The following is a 20,909-nucleotide window of genomic DNA, read 5'->3' as shown; positions in this document are numbered from 1 at the left end:
CTTCTCTTGTTATGGAGCACAGGCTCTAGGCACGTGGGCTTCAGTAGTTGTGGCTCGCGGGCTGAGTAGTTGTGGCTCGCGGGCTGTAGAGCGCAGGCTCATTAGTTGTGGCACACGGGCTTAGTTGCTCTGCAGCATGTGGGATCTTCCTAGACCAGGGCTCGAACCCCTGTCCTCTGCATTGGCAGGTGGATTCTTAACCACTGCGCCACCAGGGAAGTCCCCTGCAGCTTTTAAAAAATTAAAAATAATTTCATTTGAATTGCCTCAGAGAATTTCCATAAATTCCACTTCTTTCTAGTTCCACCACCTCTAACTTGTTGTCAGTGGGCCAGCTCCTCAAATCTCCTATGCATAGAGCTATCACCTTGTCAAGAAAAGTAAAGAGAGAAAGGATAGCCAAGAGCGTAGTCATTTCATATCAGGCTTGATGTTCTTTATCCTGTTGGGGCATAAAGTCAAGGCTTATTTTCACGACCGGTGTATTATCAAAGGCAACGATGAGAAAAAGATCTACCCTCATGTTTCATTAAGAGCACAGTTACTCTTATACTGATACCTTTTTCCCTATAGCAGCGGTCCCCAGCCTTTTTGGCACCAGGGGCTGGTTTTGTGGAAGACAATTTTTCCCCGGGGGTTCCGACAGTAACGCAAGCGATGGGGAACGGCAGATGAAGCTTCAATCGCTTGCCGGCTGCTCACCCCCTGCTGTGTGGCCCGGTTCCTAACAGGCTGCGGACCGCTACTGGACCCCTGCCCTGTAGCATTCCTCTAAACCAGTGTCACTTTATGTAAAACTGCACAGAAAAAAATAAGCATAAAATAAATCACTTCTCATCCACTATCAAAAGATTATCACTGTATTCACTCTTTTCCAAATTTTTAAGAATGTAGATTTATTTCCTTTATGATAAAAAAAATACTTTAAACCCTGGTTGCGTTTGTCCTTGAAGTCATTTCCTTTGACTTCCCTTGGGGTAGCCCCCTGTCGTGTCCCACGAAAACTTTATATAAAGAAAAAAGCTCATTTTGGGTTTTGATTGCTGAATTCCTGACTCTCAGACAGTGATCAAGATTATTTAGAGATGATAAGCATCTCGCTTAGTGTTGCTTTTTTTTTTTTTTTTTTTTTTTGGCGGTACGCGGGCCTCTCACTGTTGTGGCCCCTCCCGTTGCGGAGCACAGGCTCCGGACGGACGCGCAGGCTCAGCGGCCATGGCTCACGGGCCCAGCCGCTCCGCGGCATGTGGGATCTTCCCGGACCGGGGCACGAACCCGTGTCCCCTGCATCGGCAGGCAGACTCTCAACCACTGCGCCACCAGGGAGGCCCAGTGTTGCTATCTTTGTTCAGCCTCGTGGGGACTCAGTGGAGGAGCCCTCTTGGTTCATATTTCAGGCTGGCATTTAAAAGGGAAAATATATATACATAACGAGGAAAGATGGAGTCCCCCGTTAAAAACACTTAAAGTCTCCTGGCCCAACAAACATTAAATTATTGCATTTTAAATTAATTTGTCTTACAGTTACTCAACAAGAGTAAGGGGCATGCTCTCCAGTATCCCATTGCTTACGCCGTTCTTTCAGAATCTACCTGCCTAGGTTTATTCCTTGTGTCTTAACTACTGCTGGGTATAAATACAGTTGACTCTGGAATAACACAGGGGTTAGGGGGCCGACCACCCCCCAACACACACACTTTGCCCAGTCAAAAATCCGAGTATAACTTGACAGTCAGCCCTCTCTATCCACGGTTCCTCTGTATCCAAGGCTTCACCCAACTGTGTGTATACTGTGTATACAGTATTTACTGTGGGAGGAAAGTCCGTGTATAAACGGACCCATGCAGTTAAAGCTATAAAGCCATATGGACTTGTTTCACCAAAGACTGGTGCATTGACCCAGGGGTTTTCTTGTTGTAAACTGGAAGGTCGTCCCTAAGTAGATTTTATATTTTAAATTGTGAATACCCGAGATGGTTTATAGATAGAATATAGCAGTCAGGGTGCTTTGGCTGAAGCATGCCAAGAACAACGTTTTCGCATGAAGGAAGAGAGTGAGGATGTTTGGGAGATCAGTAGAACAACATGTCCTTTTCCTAGAACATGTATTTATCACAGTGATGACTCATTAATGGACTGCCATAGCAAGATGAATTACCTTATCCCCAAATTATTCCTTAGAAAAGTTGGGGCAGGAGGTGGCCCATCTTTTCTTCACTCCCGTCACGTAAAGATGTTAGCTTCTTTTTGTTTGCTTGGAGCTGCAATAATTCTGCAAAGCCAAGTGGTAAAGCTGGCAGACTCTTTTCTCCTTAGGTTCTGCAAGCAGAATTGCAGCCTCCCTATAAATCCTTTTTAATATGGAACAGTACGTTCCCCAAAAGAGAACTGCAAGATTCTGGTCTCTTTGGTCTATTACCTGACCTAGCTTAGCAATTAATTCCCCTTTCTCTTCCTCAGTGCATGTTTCTTCATAGTTTGTTGCTCTTTTCCTGAAGCAGTTGGGCTTGGGCATCCTTTTTTAAAACTCATAACATATCAGAGTAGAAATGATGTTTTAGTAGATGCCTGGTTAGAGTTTATTTCTTTTCAGTAGTTTCAAAGCAGGGAAATGTGTGAATGGCTTAGTCAAGCCTCAGCAGCCTCTCAGAGGAACATGGCAAATGGCTCTTCACTGGTTGCTAGGGACTTGACACATGAGGCAGATGAGATTTTTTAAAAAGAATGTAAGTGTGAACTATAATTAATAAACAGAATGCTCTTCAGGGCAGTGATTCCTAATTCCTTTCACGCTGTGATGACTTGTCGATATGGTGTGATTTGTGAGATATCTATCTTAAATCTTACTCTCCTAGAAACGAACCCTCAGGCAAGGATTCCTAAGTGAGGAATTTGTTAATTGAAATGATTCCAGGAGGAACCAGTAAGGGAATAAGAAAGACAGAATAAAGAAACGGAGGAAGATAAGCAATGTGCTATCTCAGGTGAGGTCTGAGTTTGAGAACACAGCCTGATCCTGCAAGGGATTCTGGAACATAAAGGTTTTTCCATTTTGAGCAACTGAACCATTGCACTTCTGTCCCAATCAGCCATTGTCTGTAGGTTCCCTTAGACAGGGTTTCCATATTTAGCAAATAATGTCACAGGATGCCCAGGTAAGTTTTAGTTCCAGATAAAGAACTTTTTAAAAAGCATGTTTCATGAAATCTTATTTTCATATACTACGTAAATAGTAGTATATTTTTATACTAAAAACTTCTTGATTGTTTATCTGAAATTCAGATTTAACTGAGGGTCAGGCGAGGCATACCTTAAGGCATGTCTTGGCCTCCAGTGCTAAAGGCAAATCTCTGAAGGTCATAGGTGCAAGCCATTAGCAGAAAAGCACCCAGAAGCTAGGGATGCGTGTGTGGAGCCTGGTACAATGGATCTGAGGGGATCTGGGTGCGACATCAGTAGTGTCCCCTAAAAGACAGAAAGGAAAAGTGGAACTTGGAAGTGAACATTTATTCTGTTCAGTAACAAATGGATAAAGGATGCTGCTGTGCTTCTCAGCAGCATTTCTATCATGACATTGGGGGATACGGCAAGCATTTAACCATGGGAACCTGTACCTTCTGATAACCAACCAATTTCTCATATCCCCCCCAGCAACCCCTGCCCAAGCACATTCCAGTTTTCTCCACTTGTTCTTTTTTTTTTTTTTACATCTTCATTGGAGTATAATTGCTTTACAGTGGTGTGCTACTTTCTGCTTTATAACAAAGTGAGTCAGCTATACATATACACACATCCTCATATCTTCTCTCTCTTGCGTCTCCCTCCCATCCTCCCTGTCCCACCCCTCTAGGTGGTCACAAAGCACCAAGCTGATCTCCCTGTGCTATGCGGCTGCTTCCCACTAGCTATCTATTTTACGTTTGGTAGTGTATATATGTCCATGGTACTCTCACTTTGTCACAGCTTACCCTTCCCCCTCCCCGTGTCCTCAAGTCCATTTTCTAGTAGGTTTGTGTCTTTATTCCTGTCTTACCCCTAGGTCCTTCATGACATTTTTTTTCTTAGATTCCATATATATGTGTTAGCATACGGTATTTGTATTTCTCTTTCTGACTTACTTCACTCTGTATGACAGACTCTAGATCCATCCACCTCACTACAAATAACTCAATTTCGTTTCTTTTTATGGCTGAGTAACATTCCATTGTATATATGTGCCACATCTTCTTTATCCATTCATACGATGATGGACACTTAGGTTGTTTCCATCTCCTGGATGTTGTAAATAGAGCTGCAGTGAACATTTTGGTATATGACTCTTTTTGAATTATGGTTTTCTCAGGGTATATGCCCAGTAGTGGTATTGCTGGGTCGTATGGTAGTTCTATTTGTAGTTTTTTAAGGAACCTCCATACTGTTCTCCATAGTGGCTGTATCAATTTACATTTCCACCAGCAGTGCAAGAGTGTTCCCTTTTCTCCACACCCTCTCCAGCATTTATTGTTTCTAGATTTTTTGATGATGGCCATTCTGACTGGTGTGAGATGATATCTCATTGTAGCTTTGATTTGCATTTCTCTAATGATTAATGATGTTGTGCATTCTTTCATGTGTTTGTTGGCAATCTGGATATCTTCTTTGGAGAAATGTCTGTTTAGGTCTTCTGCCCATTTTTGGATTGGGTTGTTTGTTTTTTTGTTATTGAGCTGCATGAGCTGCTTGTAAATTTTGGAGATTAATCCTTTGTCAGTTGCTTCATTTGCAAATATTTGCTCCCATTCTGAGTGTTGTCTTTTGGTCTTGTTTATGGTTTCCTTTGCTGTGCAAAAGCTTTGAAGTTTCATTAGGCCCCATTTGTTTATTTTTGTTTCTCTTTCCATTTCTCTAGGAGGTGGGTCAAAAAGGATCTTGCTGTGATTTATGTCATAGAGTGTTTTGCCTCTGTTTTCCTCTAAGACACATTTATGCCAAATCAAAACAGAATTCAAAATATTAATGACTGAAATCCTCCTTTACTCAAGGTACCATCATACACTTACTCAGCCATCTCATTCATAGATTCATTTCCAAAAATCTACTGGGTATGTTTAATAATTATTTACCAAAAGTTACATATATTTAAGCAATTTGGTTATTACTAGGTATCTTTATTATTAATGATTGTAGCTATAACTCAATCTAAAGGATTTAAAAAAATACTGACAACCTTATAGTCACAGAAAATTGTTTTAAAAATTGAATTTAAAACCATATGGGTGCATTTGTCATATAGAAGTATGACAGAATGATTAATAAAAGACTTTATAGCATAAATATGTATTACATTAGGATACAGCTCTTTGGGGAAGTGGACTGGAAATATGATTTAAAGAAGAAAGAGGACTGATAGGAAACTTCTAATTATTAATGATGACCTTGTTCTGCGTTTTTTTTTTGTTTGTTTTTTTTTTCTGTACGCGGGCCTCTCACTGTTGTGGCCTCTCCCATTGCGGAGCACAGGCTCTGGATGCGCAGGCTTAGCGGCCATGGCTCACGGGCCCAGCCGCTCCGCAGCATGTGGGATCTTCCCGGACCGGGACACGAACCCGTGTCCCCTGCATCGGCAGGCGGACTCTCAACCACTGCGCCACCAGGGAAGCCTCAGCCATTCTTTAGAAACTAGACATGGGAACAGAATTTTGTTGTGATTGTAAACAACCAAAATATTGTCAGACTGAGAGTTCTACCTGTTCTTAATTTTCTTTTCCCTCATACCCAGAGTCCTTCCCTCATGATGACTGTCTGCTCCATTTTAGAGAGTCTTTTTAAAGGAAACAGATTCATTGAGGAAACCGTAAACATTTAAAAACCATCAAACAAATCAGCTTTTGTTTTAGTAAATCAAACGATAAAGCCTCTTTACATACTTAACACTAAGATTCATCGAACAAGATTTCACTGAGCACCTACCACATTGTATTATATTTGTCCTTTCTCCAAAAAGGAAAAGGAAGGAAAACACGTGTAATTCAGCCACAGAAAGCTAGTGGCTTCAGAGGAAACTGCAGCTAGAGAAACTGCTTAATGAATTTCCACTTCGTCCATTTTTATCTGCTTCTCTAATTCAGAGTTCAAGAGCTCTCAGGATGGTTCATTTGTGCCTAAGTATAACACACACACACACACACACCCAGTACCAGAAATTCATTCCTTTGGGGTGTGTTGACCTCTCCAAAGAGTTTGGTTTTTAAATGGAGACACACACAGGGGCCGACAAACTTTTCTGTAAAGGTACAGATAGTTAATATTTTTTGGCTTTGTGAGCCAGATGGTCTCTGTCTCAACTACTCACTGTGCTGTTGTAGTGTCGACTGAAAAAAAGTGCACAACCTGAGAGTTGTGAGTTAAGTTTTACTGGGGGCAAAATGAGGTCTGTCGTCTTGGAGACGGCATTTCAGAGAGTTCTGAGGAAGTGCTGCAGAGAGACAGGCGGAAGGTCAGGGCACTATGTGACTTTAGGGAAGGGGGACGTGCAGTGAAGCACACATGTTGGCAGAGGCTGGCTGCTAGTCACGAGGAGCAGACGTCACCATGAAGGATTCTAGTGCTTTCCTAGATACAAAGAGATGCAAGAATTGGGCTCATCAAATCTTCTCCTGAAAATATCTAACTCTCTGAAGAGCTGTTCTGCCAGTTTTGCCCAGAGCACGGAGGGCCTCATTCCTGATCTCCACCTTGAATTCCTTTCAGGGGGTGTTGGAGATCAGTGGCTGCAGTGGTTAGTGACGTCATCCTTGTAGAGGCAGATGGCAAGCGCCAATTTGTAGTTGGCAGGCGCATGAAAGCAGCTGAACACAAAACAAAAAGTGACCGTGCATGCCTGCATTACAATAAAAGTTTATTTATGGGCACTGAAACGTGAGCTTCACATAATTTGCACATCACAAAATATTCTTCTTTTGAGTTTTGGGTTTGTTTTTTTTCCCCAACCACTTGAAAATGTAAAACCGCTCTTAGCTCGTGGGCTCTCCAAGAACAGGTGGTGGGCCAGTTCGATACAGGGGCCATAGTTTGCTGACCCCTGATGCCATACATCCACTCACTGACACAGAAAGCGTCCTTCCCTTCCTCACAATCTAAGCTGTGAGGACAGCTCCGCTCTCTTGATGCGAGCACCGTGCTGAATAAAGAAAGTCGTGCTGTGAGAGGAAACGACAAGGCGGTTGGAGAGACGCCTGAGATCAATGAATTTAAAGTCATCCACAGTTTAGGCCAGTGTTTGTCAGCTTTGGCTGGTGGTAGGGGACGCGGGAGCCGCGGAAAAACACGTGGATGCCTAGATCCCGTGCCCAGAGGCTCTGATGTGGTTAGTCTTGGGTGTGGCCTGGGCATCGGGATGTTTCAAACCTCCCCGGATGTTTGCGATGTGCAACCAAGGGTGAGGGCCACCCAGCTCACGTACGACGGTGTTGACAAAGACATTGCATTTGGGGATCACCAAAAACTGGAAGGTCGAGCCACGTACAGCTTTTTTCCCTTTTGTTTCTCCTTTTAACACCTCTTTCCCATTTAACAGGCTCACGTCACTTTCTAAGTACAACCTCCCTTGCCTGTCCCTTCCATACTTATTTCAGATCTGAAATAACCAAAAGAAGTTAGGACAGCGCGTAAACTGCAGAACGAATGTCATGCCACCTCTGTGTCATGTTACGCCCTAGCCTCATTGTCCCAGCGAGTGTCGTATCTCTCAGGTTAATGCTGCCTTCGGCTGGTCGTTAGGGGAGCGTTCATTTACCCAGGTAGGCACAGGCTCAACCTTGTCAGCCTGCTCTGGGAAGGTTGAATCCTGGGAAATTCTTTCCGGGCTCCAACTCCTGGGAGACTTCTCTGTAAACCAGAAAGGCGACTCGTTAAATTAGAGTCTCTGTCCCCTAAACTTGGATTCTTTATCTAGAAATGGATATATCTAGGAAGCCATTTTCCAGGTTTTGGGCCAGCATGAAATTAGAGATAACAAAACAGAAGGCTTTTAAAAAGCATCTTGTAAGCTAAAGTAAATGACACTCTTTTTTACCCTAGGGAATGTGTTTTTCAAGTAACTCAGAATTTCCAAGCTCCCCAGACAGTGTCATATTCCCCATACTTCGGGCCCTATTAGAACGAGATAAATGTATCTTTTTCTTGTCGGTTTCCCCCTAAGCCGAGTTCAGCTTCAAGGTTTGGTAGCACTGATTGCTAATACTTCTAATTTAAATATCAGTAACAAGATATCGGGATCAGAAATAGCTCTTTCTTAATTGAACTTTAAATTTCTCTAATTTAGGCTTGAGGAAGCTTTTATCCTCTTTCTATTTAGGAGGTGAAGATTCATGTATTTTATGTCAGATTTTACATAATGTCTAAAAGAGTTGGCACCCAAATATTTACGATATTCCGCCTCATTAGACTAAGTCTTTTCTAGTTTAATCAACTGAAACGTTCAACTGAGAGGAAAATATTTTTAAGAAGCTTACAGTGAATGTCAGGGATAAATGTGAAAGTATATGCCATTTTTGAGATAATGCTTCTGGCAACAGTAATTTCCAGTAGCTGGCTTATGATCCCAAGACTTTTTTCCTTATTACAGGATAGCCTCTTGAATGTCATCACCACAATTAATCAACTTCCACCAGAGCTTCCACATAAATAGGACTTTGGGTCCTAGCAAGGCTAATCCGTGATGGGGACTTTTCCAAAACTACCTGGGTCTGAGAGGACCTTCAGCACAGACACAAGCAGAAATACCCACATAAATCCCCTTGGATCATAACGTCTGGGCTCCTTTCTGCAAGATTCAGTCCTAGCCTTTATTTTTTAAGGAGATTTTACCTAAAACAGGAGGGAGAGACCTTTTTGTAGTATTGTTATAAGAGTAGAGAACCTATGAACACAGGGCAGGATCACTGGGTAGGTCTCTAAGACCCTTCTAAGTTGGACTTCTGAGAATAAGTAGCATCACTTGGGAAAGGTATGAATATATTTAACTGTTGTCAAATGTAGAACTGTAGCACCCGAGATAGGAGGACTCAGGTAAATCACCAAGGAACTGAGAATTTCAAATTGTATCAATGTCCTTAATCACAAAATTTTATTTTCTTGTTGTTAGACTCAAAAGACACAGTCATAGACCCCTCCTGAGCAGAGTCCACAGTACTATAATTTATTCAAAGTACTGCTTCTAGAAAGAAGCAGCAGGCTCTGTTTCTGTGTAGGATCGAAGGACTCCTACCCAGAAAACTTTCCTAGCTCTCTTAATCGAATTGTAAGAAACAGACTCTCAGGTCTCCGATCCTTTCGTTATCTTCTTCTTGATAGCATCCTTCTACATTCTGTCCATGTAGAACTTGCCTGGTTGTGACAGTTTGATCTTGGTGAAATGATGAATAAGCAATGTGAGAAACTAGCATGAGCATGAGTGTAGGCTTTGGATAAGCAGACAGTTCTGTTTTTATCCTGACTTTGTCATAAACTAACTCTGTCGTGTATGCACACACACACGCATGCATGTATGGAGTAATTGCTTAACCTCTCCAAGACTCAGTTTCTTTATCTTCAAAATAGGGACGTTAATACCTTTTTTTTTTTAACATGGATGTTGCGGAATGGGGAGTGTCAACCACCTAGAAAATACTCAGTAAATGCAGCTGCTATTTGCATAATTATCGAGAGTGTTGGTGGCTGCTCGTATCAATTAGGACATATTTGGTTTTGGTGGCTTCTCTGGTGCAGAGCCTTGAAAACACTTACAAGCTGTGGTTGACAGCTCCGCTGGTCATTGCTGATTCTTTCTTCTGTCAGATTTATCTTCTAGTAATGACCCGTGCGCCATCATTCTTTTTAAAAAGTCCCCTTCCTTTATTCCTATAAGTCTCTCCTCTTATGGGCTCAACTGTGAGCGCTAATCACTATTGTGCTTTAACAAGAAGATGTTTATTATTATAGGTGCACTTATAACTTATTAAAATAGTAACTGAAAGAGTGAAATTCATCAGGGCTTATATTTTCCCATTTAGCATATTTTGTACTCACTGAGAACAAAGAATAAAAGAAGAACAAACACTTCTCTTAAACTAATTTGTCAAAACTTATTTACTTACGAAGCTCCATTTAATAAGAAAATTGTGATCACCTCCAGGCAGGAACTGTTTTTTCATTAATCATTATTGAATGGCATTGAATCAGGTTTAGCAAACATGAAAGTGAATCAAACCCATTAACAAAATGTCATTATTTTTATCCTACATTCATTAAATGTGCGCCATGAGTCAGTCACTAAAAACAACACTGAGAAAATATAATTGCCAATCTTTGATTACATAGGCACCGAGTGCTTCCTGTGCACCAAGATCTTGTGAAGCTGCTAGAGATATCATGATAAATATATCATCAGCTCTGTCCCCAAGGAGGTCACAGTTGAAAGAGGCGCCAACGCCCACGTATCTGTTAAAGACCAAACAAGACATTGTGTAGGCAACTTCTACATAGTTTGGCAAAGACTGTAAATTACCAGAAATTGAGTAGAGCAGAGGTTGACAAGGCCTGTGATAGACAGGGAAGGCATGACTGGGGAGGCTGGACTTCATTTGGCCCTTGAAGGATGGGGAAGATTTGGATAAACAGAGAATGGCAAATAGGGCGTATCAGGTGGGGAGAACGTGAGCAAAAGCCTTAGAAGTGGAAGCATGAGCACGAGCATGGTAAGCTGAAAAAATTGTAGGGAACCTGGGCTGGCTGGGAGTGTGCTGGTGAGCAGTGGGAAGAAAAAAGGGTGGAGAGGTAAGTTCAATTACGAAGACCCTGGAGTCAGACAAATGACGTTGAACCACATGAGCCCCTGAAGGTGTTCGCATGTTGCCATTGTTTTCTTGGAAGCTTTTCCCTGACTGTGTCTTTCGTCGCTGCTCTGCTTCCATTTTAAAGTCAGAATATTCTTTCGCACTTAGGGGAAGCACTGGTTCATCAGGTTCCAACGAGCAGGAAGCTGGTCCTGGAACTCCAAAGAGTATCCGGAGCAGTGGTGTGACCCCAGTCACTCAGAGGTCACCGGCGCCAAGCACACGCAGCGTGACCTCAGTCAGCAGTCGAGTAAGTACACGGATGTGAAGGAACACTCCCCCTTCTGGGACTAAGCCTCACCACCATGGCATGGCTGGGCTTCAGCTCTCTGTACCTGAGACCATGTTGTTTATCTTGTTTAACATAGATGCTTCTTTATCAGGACTGAACCTCCTGCATCCTTAGCTCCTGGCAGGAGGCCTCAAGTGAGAAGGAAAGGGAAAGGGCAGGTTCAAAGGTGGAATTTGATGGGGGTATCGACAGCTATGTGGTTTCAATAAAATATAAATAATGTTCAGCAGTCTCTGATTTTGATCTTCCACGTTGCTTGTCAAGATCTTGACTGTTCTAAAAATTTTCCAAACCAATTAAAATTAGGAAACCTAGACTCTTGAAATATTTTTATCCTTTTCTTTTCTATACATCCATTAAAATAAACACATAATGGAGACTTAAATCGCATAGTGTGTGTGCGTGTGTGTGTGTGTGTATAAGCTGTTCTTTTGAATGAATGAACATCTACTAGATTTTTTGATTAAGCAGGAAACTCCATATATATAGCTGACATCTATATTTAAGAAATCTTTATATACAAACTACAATTCTTTGATTCAGCCAGTATTTAATGAGGGCCTACTATATGCCAAGCCCTGGTCAAGCAAAGACTTGAAGGAAGTGGAAGAATTAGCCATGCAGGAGTCTGGGGCAAGGTTTTCATCCATGCTGGGACAGCACTGATATTCAGCAAGTACGTTACAGGAAGGTTGTTCCAGTCACTTTATGGCTGACCTCCATCTTGCATAGTCAGTGCCCTTACTTCATCAGTGTGGAAGAGATCTCTAATGCCCCTGGAGGAGCAGCCAGTGCAAAGATCCTGAGGTGAGAGCATACCTGGTGTGTTCAAGGACAAACAAGGAGGCCAGCGTGGCTGTTGTGAGTGAACGAAGGGAGGAGTACTAGGAAATGAGTTCAGAGGGGTAGTAGGGCCAGGTAGGGTCTTGGAGACCACCGTATGCACTTCGGCATTTACTCTGGATAAGACGGGGGCAGTTGAAGGGTTTTCAGCAGACCAGTGAGATCATCTGGCTTCTGTTTATACAGGAACTGGGGGCTTTTCTGAGAAGCAGCTGTAGGGAAATAAGAGTGGAAGCCAGAAGGCCAGTTAAGAAGGAGGCCATCGCATTACTGCAGGCAAGAAACTGAGCTTTGGAACAGGGAGATAGACATGGAGGTTGTGAGCATCCAAATATAGATATTTTTAAGGAAGAGCCAAAAGGCATTCAGACAGATTGAATAATAATTAATAAGTGTCTTTAAATACTTATAGTCTAAATTTGCTGATAAGATAAAAGGCATATTTAAACTTTTATCAATATTTATACTAAGCTTAGCAAGCAGTACGTCCAGAAAAGGGCGCGCACAGTTGGTGATTGCACTCACTGCTTTGGCAACCTAACAAGGAATGGTATTCAAAATATTTAGCAACTGGTATGGCATGGGCACTGAGCCATCAGAACAGACCCTGGCGCAAGGTTGGGCAGCATCCTGGGGGCCCTTCCATGCCGTGCAGTATCCTGGATTGCGGGGAGAACTACGGTTGTGGAGGAGGGGAGCACAGGGAAGGGGAGATGGACTGGGAGTAGCTCTGTTTACCAACTGATACAGAAGTATTTAAAAAAATTGAACAGCTGGTACAGCTGTACCCATGGGTAGCAGCAGACTATCAGTCCAGTAACTAGTAAGTTAGTCAAGTTCGTTCTCAAAACAAGGCTTACCTTCCTAAGTACCGTCATCGGCGGGATGGGGGTGGGAGGGAATCACCCTTGTCATGTGCTAGTACCCTCAAAACTAACAGCCTTTACATGAATATTTCTTTATTTTTTTATTTTATTGAAGTATGGTTGATTTACAACGTTGTGTTAATTTCTGCTGGACAGCACAGTGATTTAGTTATACATATATACTTTTTTTAATTCTTTCCCATTATACGTTTTTTTTTTAACATCTTTATTGGAGTATAATTGCTTTACAATGTGTGTTAGTTTCTAGTGTATAACAAAGTGAATCAGCTATACATATACATACATCCCCATATCTCCTCCCTCGTGCGTCTCCCTCCCACCCTCCCTATCCCACCCCTCTAGGTGGTCACAAAGCACCGAGCTGATATCCCTGTGCCATGTAGCTGCTTCCCACTAGCCATCTATTTTACATTTGGTAGTGTATATACGCCCGTGCCACTCTCTCACTTTATCCCAGCTTACCCTTCCCCGTCCCCGTGTCCTCAAGTCCATTCTCTACATCTGCGTCTTTATTCCTGTCCTGCCCCTACGTTCTTCAGAATCTTTTTTTTTTTAGATTCCATATATATGTGTTAGCATACGGTATTTGTTTTTCTCTTTCAGACTTACTTCGCTCTATATGACAAACTCTAGGTCCATCCACCTCACTACAAATATCTCAATTTCGTTTCTTTTTATGGCTGAGTAATATCCCATTGTATATATGTGCCACATCTTCTTTACCCATTCATCTGTCGATGGACACTTAGGTTGCTTCCATGTCCTGGCTGTTGTAAATAGAGCTGCAGTGAACATTGTGGTACATGTCTCTTGTTGAATTACGGTTTTCTCAGGGTATATGCCCGGTAGTGGGATTGCTGGGTCATATGGTAGTTCTATTTTTAGTTTTTTAAGGAACCTCCATACTGTTCTCCGTAGCGGCTGTATCAATTTACATTCCCACCAACAGTGCGAGAGGGTTCCCTTTTCTCCACACCCTCTCCAGCATTTATTGTTTCTAGATTTTTTGATGATGGCCATTCTGACTGGTGTGAAGTGATACCTCGTTGTAGTTTTGATTTGCATTTCTCTAATGATTAGTGATATTGAGCATCGTTTCATGTGTTTGTTGGCAATCTGTATATCTTCTTTGGAGAAATGTCTATTTAGGTCTTCTGCCCATTTTTGGATTGCGTTGTTTGTTTTTTTGATACTGAGCTGCGTGAGCTGCTTGTAAATTTTGGAGATTAATCCTTTGTCAATTGCTTCATTTGCAAATATTTTCTCCCATTCTGAGGGTTGTCTTTTGGTCTTGTTTATGGTTTCCTTTGCTGTGCAAAAGCTTTTAAGTTGCATTAGGTCCCATTTGTTTGTTTTTATTTCCATTTCTCTAGGAGGTGGGTCAAAAAGCATCTTGCTGTGATTTATGTCATAGAGTGTTGTGCCTATGTTTTCCTCTAAGAGTTTGATAGTGTCTGGCCTTACATTTAGGTCTTTAATCCATTTTGAGCTTATTTTTGTGTATGGTGTTAGGGAGTGTTCTAATTTCATTCTTTTACATGTAGCTGTCCAGTTTTCCCAGCACCACTTATTGAAGAGGCTGTCTTTTCTCCATTGTATATCCTTGCCTCCTTTGTCATAGGTTAGTTGACCATAGGTGCATGGGTTTATCTCTGGGCTTTCTTTCCTGTTCCATTGATCTATATTTCTGTTTTTGTGCCAGTACCATACTGTCTTGATGACTGTAGCTTTGTAGTATAGTCTGAAGTCATGGAGTCTGATTCCTCCAGCTCCGTTTTTCTTTCTCAAGATTGCTTTGGCTGTCTTGAGAAAGAAAAACGGATATACCATGTTCTTGGATTGGAAGAATCAACATTGTGAAATTGACTCTACTACCCAAAGCAATCTACAGATTCAGTGCAATCCCTATCAAACTACCACTGGCATTTTTCACAGAACTAGAGCAAAACATTTCACAATTTGTATGGAAACACAGAAGACCCCGAATAGCCATTATGCTTTGTTGTAGGATACTGGCTATAGTTCTCTGTGCTGTACAGTAGGACCTTGTTGTTTATCCGTTCTATATGTAAGAGCTTACATCTGCTAACCCCAAACTCCTAGTCCATCCCTCCCCCAACCCCCACCCCCTTGGCAACTATAAGTCTGTTCTCTATGTCTGTAAGTCTGTTTCTGTTTCATAGGTAGGTTCATTTGTGTCATATTTTAGATTTCATATATAAGTGATATCTTATGGTATTTATCTTTCTGACTTCACTTAGTATGATAATCTCTAGTTGTATCCATGTTGCTGCAAATACAAGAATACTTTATTAAGCAACACCTAGGTTTCCCTAACAGAAATTCCCTACAACCGTGTGTACATACATATATATAGGCAGTGTCTATATTGATCTCACTTTTGCATTCCAGCTGATCTAGGTGGTCTTTTCTAAGACAAAAAGAGACACAAAGAGAAATATTTTCTGTTGAATAGACTTAATACAGCACAGTACTTTATGAAACAGGTTTGCTCTTTCATGATGAAGGGAAGACCTATGTAGAATTAGATGACAATCGAGGTCACAGCTTCTCAATTTCTCCCATTTCTCAGCATCTCTTTGTTTCAGTGTTCTTGTCTGCCTTAGTATGTGAGAAGTACATTTTTAAAATGGAAAACTCTTAGAACATGAAAGTCTCTAACCTGTCCTCTGCTGTGATGTAACTTATTAATTTCAGGCTTCACATCCTGAATCTTCAGGGTATGTGTTACATGTTCATCACTGTACAATATTAATTGGCCCGTTAGTGCTCAATGTTAATGATACTGCAGGGTGCCAGTTCGAAAATTTGCTGTCAACGTAATTGCAAGTTGGTCTCGCTTCTTTGGAGAAATCCATGTGTGACCAACTTTTTGAAGAGGTGTTGAAAACGGACCTATCCTTTTGACCTCCATCACAGCCTTTTGATAAACCTTAGTGGTCTGTAGCAATTAGAAAAGTTAGGAGCCAGATTCCTCCTGCTACAGGTAGTATGTGTTGGAGGATACTCAAAGATCAAAACCAGTCTGTATTGAAGCTGCATTGATTTGCATGCTAAGGAAGTGAGAGTTCCATCTTTCCCGAATGAGTTCATTAACATCTCCTCAGTGTCTAAGGCATGGGGAAAAGATAGGGCAACAAGAAGGGAATGCCTTTCTGTAGGACTTTTGAAGGGGGAACGAAAGAGTCTCTCTTAGGTTCGATCATTATCACACCGTGGTATCATTTTCATGGAAACTTAACCTCAGCCCAGTTCTCAGAAGCCCAAAATTAGTTTTTCAAAACTCAAGCAAATTTGGAATGATGCAGTTGTGAAGCCCCTGTGGGCACAGGCAAAGTCGGGACAGAATTTTCCTTTATAATGAAAGTAAGTGTCTGAATTCTGTCACGTGCACAAGCGTGTATTAGCAAGCAGGTTCCAAAAAAAATAAAATAAATCACCTATTCCTGTAAGCTGGGGAAGTCCCCATTCTTTATCCTTTTATGAACTTTAGTAAGTGCCTTGCATGAAATTTCATTCCCATAATGACGTAAGCGACCATGTTCTGATCATCCAGCTTACTAGATGAGAAAGGTGGCATGGTCTTCTGTTAAGTGAGGGGTGCTGGAAGGAAGGGGTGGTTGAGGAGAGAACGTGTTGACCGTGAGGACAAATGTGGGACCCAACAGAGTTCTAACCCCGAGCACTACTCTGAGGCTATGAAGCTTGCCAGATTCTTATACATAGTTCGTTTAAGTTTGGAGGTACTTGTATTAATACCAACTTTCCTGCTAACCATATGTTAGAACACTCACTCATTTTGTCAATGAATAATTATTTCAAACACCTTTTGTGCTAGTTAGCAAACCTCTTAGTATATATTTTAGAGAGTAATTATTGATAGTAAGTTTTAGTGTTATATGGACTCCAGATATCAGCTTGCTCCTCCTGAAGAGTAATAGACATAGATGCGGTTATACTGGTATATATTTATATGGAAGGATTTGGAAGTCAGTTACAGTCAATCTAACGGGTTTGGGTGTTTTTTTTTTTTCATTTCTACTCTGTGAGAAGGAGCACGGTTTTGAAAATTCCATGGATTTGGCTGCCACTGAAAGCACCTCCGAGGATCACACGAAGAGTCATCACCGAAAAACTTCCGGCGCACCTTCCATAGCAGTGTCCACGGCCTCCCTCTCCTCAGGTGGGTATTTGCCACATGACTACTGTGTTGTAAACAGGAATAAATCGGGTGGAGTTGACTCCCTTGTGTGGCATTAAATGGATGTTTCATGCCTTAGAAAATAATCATTCATGGAGGGAGGCCCACTCCATAAGAACTGCTGAAAAGCCTCTTGCATTCCATGCAAAATCCATGAATCTTGGATTTGGCGGGAGTATACAGTATACAGTCATCACTGCCAGGTGTCCGAGCTATACCAAATGTCAGTAGAGGAGTGCAGGAAATAGAGCTGGGCCATTTGATACGAAAGATAAAGACACATGCCCAGAGTTCAAGACGATGATAGTTCCATTGATATGGGCGTCAGAAGTGCCCTGTATCTTGACAGATTAATCATTATTCCATGGTTTAAATAGAGTTCTTTGCAAGCAACGTTAAGGGATTATTAATAACCCTTTTCATTTGTATGACACCTTCAAAAGTATCATTTCACTTCAGTATCACAACAACCCTGTGAAGCAGAGATTATTTATGTTGCGATTTTGTTACCTACAAATAAGGAAACTCTTTAGAGAAACATGTCATAATTAGGAAGTTTGTGTCCCACGTGTAGATTTGAAATCATGACAAAATCCTCAGCAGAAAGAAATTGCCACTTACTTGATGATATTTACCTAAAGCCCAAGGCTGGATTCTCTGTGCTGAGTTGGAGAGCCTCTCCCAGCCAGGTAGCTCTGAAGGGTTGTCTAAATGTTTATGCTTATTGTTGCATTTTGTTCAGGACTAGAAAATCGGTTCACCCGTTAAATGAAAAATTTTAAAGTAGCCAACCTCATAGAGTGCATTTCTACTACTTCTACTCAATAGCTCCTGTGTTTGGAGTACATACTCTGTGTCAGGTGCTATGCTAAGCAGTTCTGTGTCATTTATCATTTCAAACTTAATTGCTCTCTTGCTGTCTTCAGTCTTTCTCATTTATAAGCCACTATTCTATCTCAGCAGTGCTTTGATATAGAACTGTTTTATGGAAATAAACTGTGTCTTGGTAAGCTATCCACAGCATTACTGAGTTTTGCATTGTTCTTTATATTTCTAAAAGCAAGAAATTCTGCTCATGAAAGAATGTTCTGGTGCCTAAAGAAATAGAACTTCCTCTCAGTTTCCCTACAGCCACTCCCTTTTTGTGTGAAAGGAACTTGCTGTATCATTTCATTGCATTTTATGTCAGATATGGAAACACAGTAGATTCTCTAAATATTTAAATAAAGAATGGTTAATGTTTTATTTTTTTGGTAAGCTTAAGGGCCCATCCTGTGAGAGTTTTCCAAAGTGTATGAGCAAAGCAGAAACCTTAAACAGCTTAAAACATTAGTATTTTATAGTAGAGCATTTGCCCTCCTATGCTCAAAGGAGAAATGAACACATCAGTGTTGGTAAGTCAGTCCAAGGAAATTTCAAAATACTGTTAAAAAATGGAAGTATGAAAAAAAAATGGAAGTATGTTAGCATAAACAGCACGGAGTTACTGACTCTGTTGCTTTCATGACACTGTCTATGCCCTATGCCAAGAAAGAATTGGAATAACGATGAAACATTCACAATGAAAAGCGAACCCTTCTAACAAAACAAGATGATTCACATCTTTCCTTTTCTTTCCTCCAGACCGGAGTCGATCTGAGTTAGATTTGAATGGGTCATTTACAGAAGACTTAGAGGATACTGTAAGCATAAGAAGCAAGTCTGTCCCTGGGACTTCAGACAAAGACTTGGTAAGTTGGGTGCGGGAGAGTCTAATGATCGTGAAGAAAGGGCACAATCTTGTTCCAAACCTGTCCACTTTGAGGTGAGGATGAGTTGAGAGTGAAGTGAGGATATACAATAATTTCTTCCTATTAGTCTTCACAACTAACATACAAAAACAGCCAAAGAATAATTTAGAAAAGGTAACAGGTGGGTGGGGTGGTGGTGGGATGAATTGGGAGATGGGGATTGACATATATACACTAATATGTATAAAATAGATAACTATTAACCTGCTGTATAAAAAATATAAATAAGATAAAATTCAAAAAAGAAGGATTGGCGATAACAAGTGTTAGTGTGGATGTGGAGGAAAGGGAACCCTTGTGCACTGTTGGTGGGAATGTAAATTGGTGCAGCCACTATGGAAATCAGTATGGAGGTTCCTCAAAAAATTTGCAAAATTTTGAACTACCATATGCTCCAGAAATTCTACCTCTGAGTATTTATCTGAAGAAAATGAAAACACTAACTTGTAAAGATATCTGCACCCCCATGTTCATTGCAGTATTATTTACAATAGCCAAAACATGGAAACAACCTAAGTGTCCATCAGTAAATAGATGAATGAGTAAAGAAGTGGTGGTATATGTATACAGTGGAATACTATTCAGCTACAAAAAAGAAAAATCCTGCCATTCGCAACGACATGGATGAACCTCTAGGGCGTTATGCTAAGTGAAATAAGTCAGAAAGACGAATACCGTGTGACCTCACTTATATGGAGCATCAAATAAAAGAGAATGTAATTCCAACAGGATGCAAAATATTAGTTTCACATGTGGGGTGAGAGGAGTGCCAGGGAAGAGAGGAGAAGCAAAAAAGAAAGGTGTCCATGATTTAAAAAAAAAAAAGTATGCATGATATAATCCATTTGTGTGTGTGTGTATCCTATCCATACCATCAAAAATTTTTTAAGTTTGATCATTAATGTTAGTGGAGATATAAGTTTTTTATATTACTTGAAATTTATCTACATTGCTTAAACTTTTTGCTATAAAAATGTATTACTTAAATAACCAGGAAATAAACGGTGGGAGAAGAAAAGTAGAATCTGGGATTTTGGACAAGAATCTAGTATCTAAAATAGTTTATTCTATTGGAGAGATTTTCAAGATACATTTCCCCATTTTGACGGTATATATACACACACACAAATGTGCCCCAATTTTTTAAATTAAAAAATAACTTTAAGTACATTGCTCAAAGTGAATCATTTTAGTGAGCAGGGAGGTAGTTATTGAACGCCGAGGTCTGTGTGATTCCAAATTTCGTATTCTTTCCATAAGGCAAGCATCCCTAGGAAGGAGACCCCAATCCTCTGATGGTGCAGTTCAGGTACCATCAGAGTGGAAGGCAAAAGAGAAAAACGTAGGAATGGGGTGATTTCTAGATATTTGTATCTGATTTTTCAAGTATTTAAGAAAGTGGTTTTTTAAGTGAAAAGACTTTCTAGGAAAGAAAGAAACCAAACCACTGATATTTTTTCCCATCCTTCCTTAGGACTACTTGGAAGAGACAGAAGAAGGCATTGATGACTTAGCGTCCTCTCGGTTTTCTGCAAACACCCACAGTCTAGCAAGCGGCCTGTCAGCCGTAAGCAATTCTCTAGCATGCACTGGAAGAGTCTTCCTCCGGTGATTTTCTGTGCATTTCCAAAGGAGAGAATAATGTTCTTCAAAAGCGCATGATAGTGATTTAAAAGTCATTATAGTCTCCTGCTTGCTCTTTGTGCACAGAGTAGTTTTCACTCAAATTTTGTGGTGGCTTTTCCTAAGGCTTCTGATTCCTTCCCTCTCCTACTTTAAAAACCTCTCCTCACCCAGGTTTTTTTTTTTTTTTTTTTTTTTTTTTTGCCGTACGTGGGCCTCTCACTGCTGTGGCCTCTCCCATTGCAGAGCACAGGCTCTGGACGCACAGGCTCAGCGGCCATGGCTGTCGGGCCCAGCCGCTCTGCGGCATGTGGGATCTTCCCGGACCGGGGCACGAACCCGTGTCCCCTGCATCGGCAGGCGGACTCTCAACCACTGCGCCACCAGGGAAGCCCCTCA

General features: G+C 41.2%; 1 protein-coding gene across 3 annotated transcripts in view; it reads left to right on the top strand.

Annotated features, from left to right (window-relative positions):
• The window catches only part of SYTL5 (synaptotagmin like 5), a 220,990-nt gene that overhangs the window by 156,963 nt on the left and 43,118 nt on the right, over positions 1–20,909 (top strand). For 2 of the 3 annotated variants that reach the window (XM_067722582.1, XM_067722584.1), the window contains exons 7-10: positions 10,962–11,103; positions 16,950–17,079; positions 18,721–18,827; positions 20,362–20,454. In XM_067722582.1, the coding sequence (XP_067578683.1) occupies positions 10,962–11,103; positions 16,950–17,079; positions 18,721–18,827; positions 20,362–20,454 (472 nt within the window). Of the gene's footprint in view, positions 1–10,961; positions 11,104–16,946; positions 17,080–18,720; positions 18,828–20,361; positions 20,455–20,909 lie in introns of all 3 variants that reach the window. The other variant, XM_067722583.1, reaches the window with a different exon arrangement.

This window comes from Pseudorca crassidens, chromosome X (genome assembly GCF_039906515.1).
Source record: "Pseudorca crassidens isolate mPseCra1 chromosome X, mPseCra1.hap1, whole genome shotgun sequence".
Classification (NCBI taxonomy): Eukaryota; Metazoa; Chordata; class Mammalia; order Artiodactyla; family Delphinidae; genus Pseudorca; species Pseudorca crassidens.
This window is presented reverse-complemented; position numbering and strand designations above follow the sequence as displayed.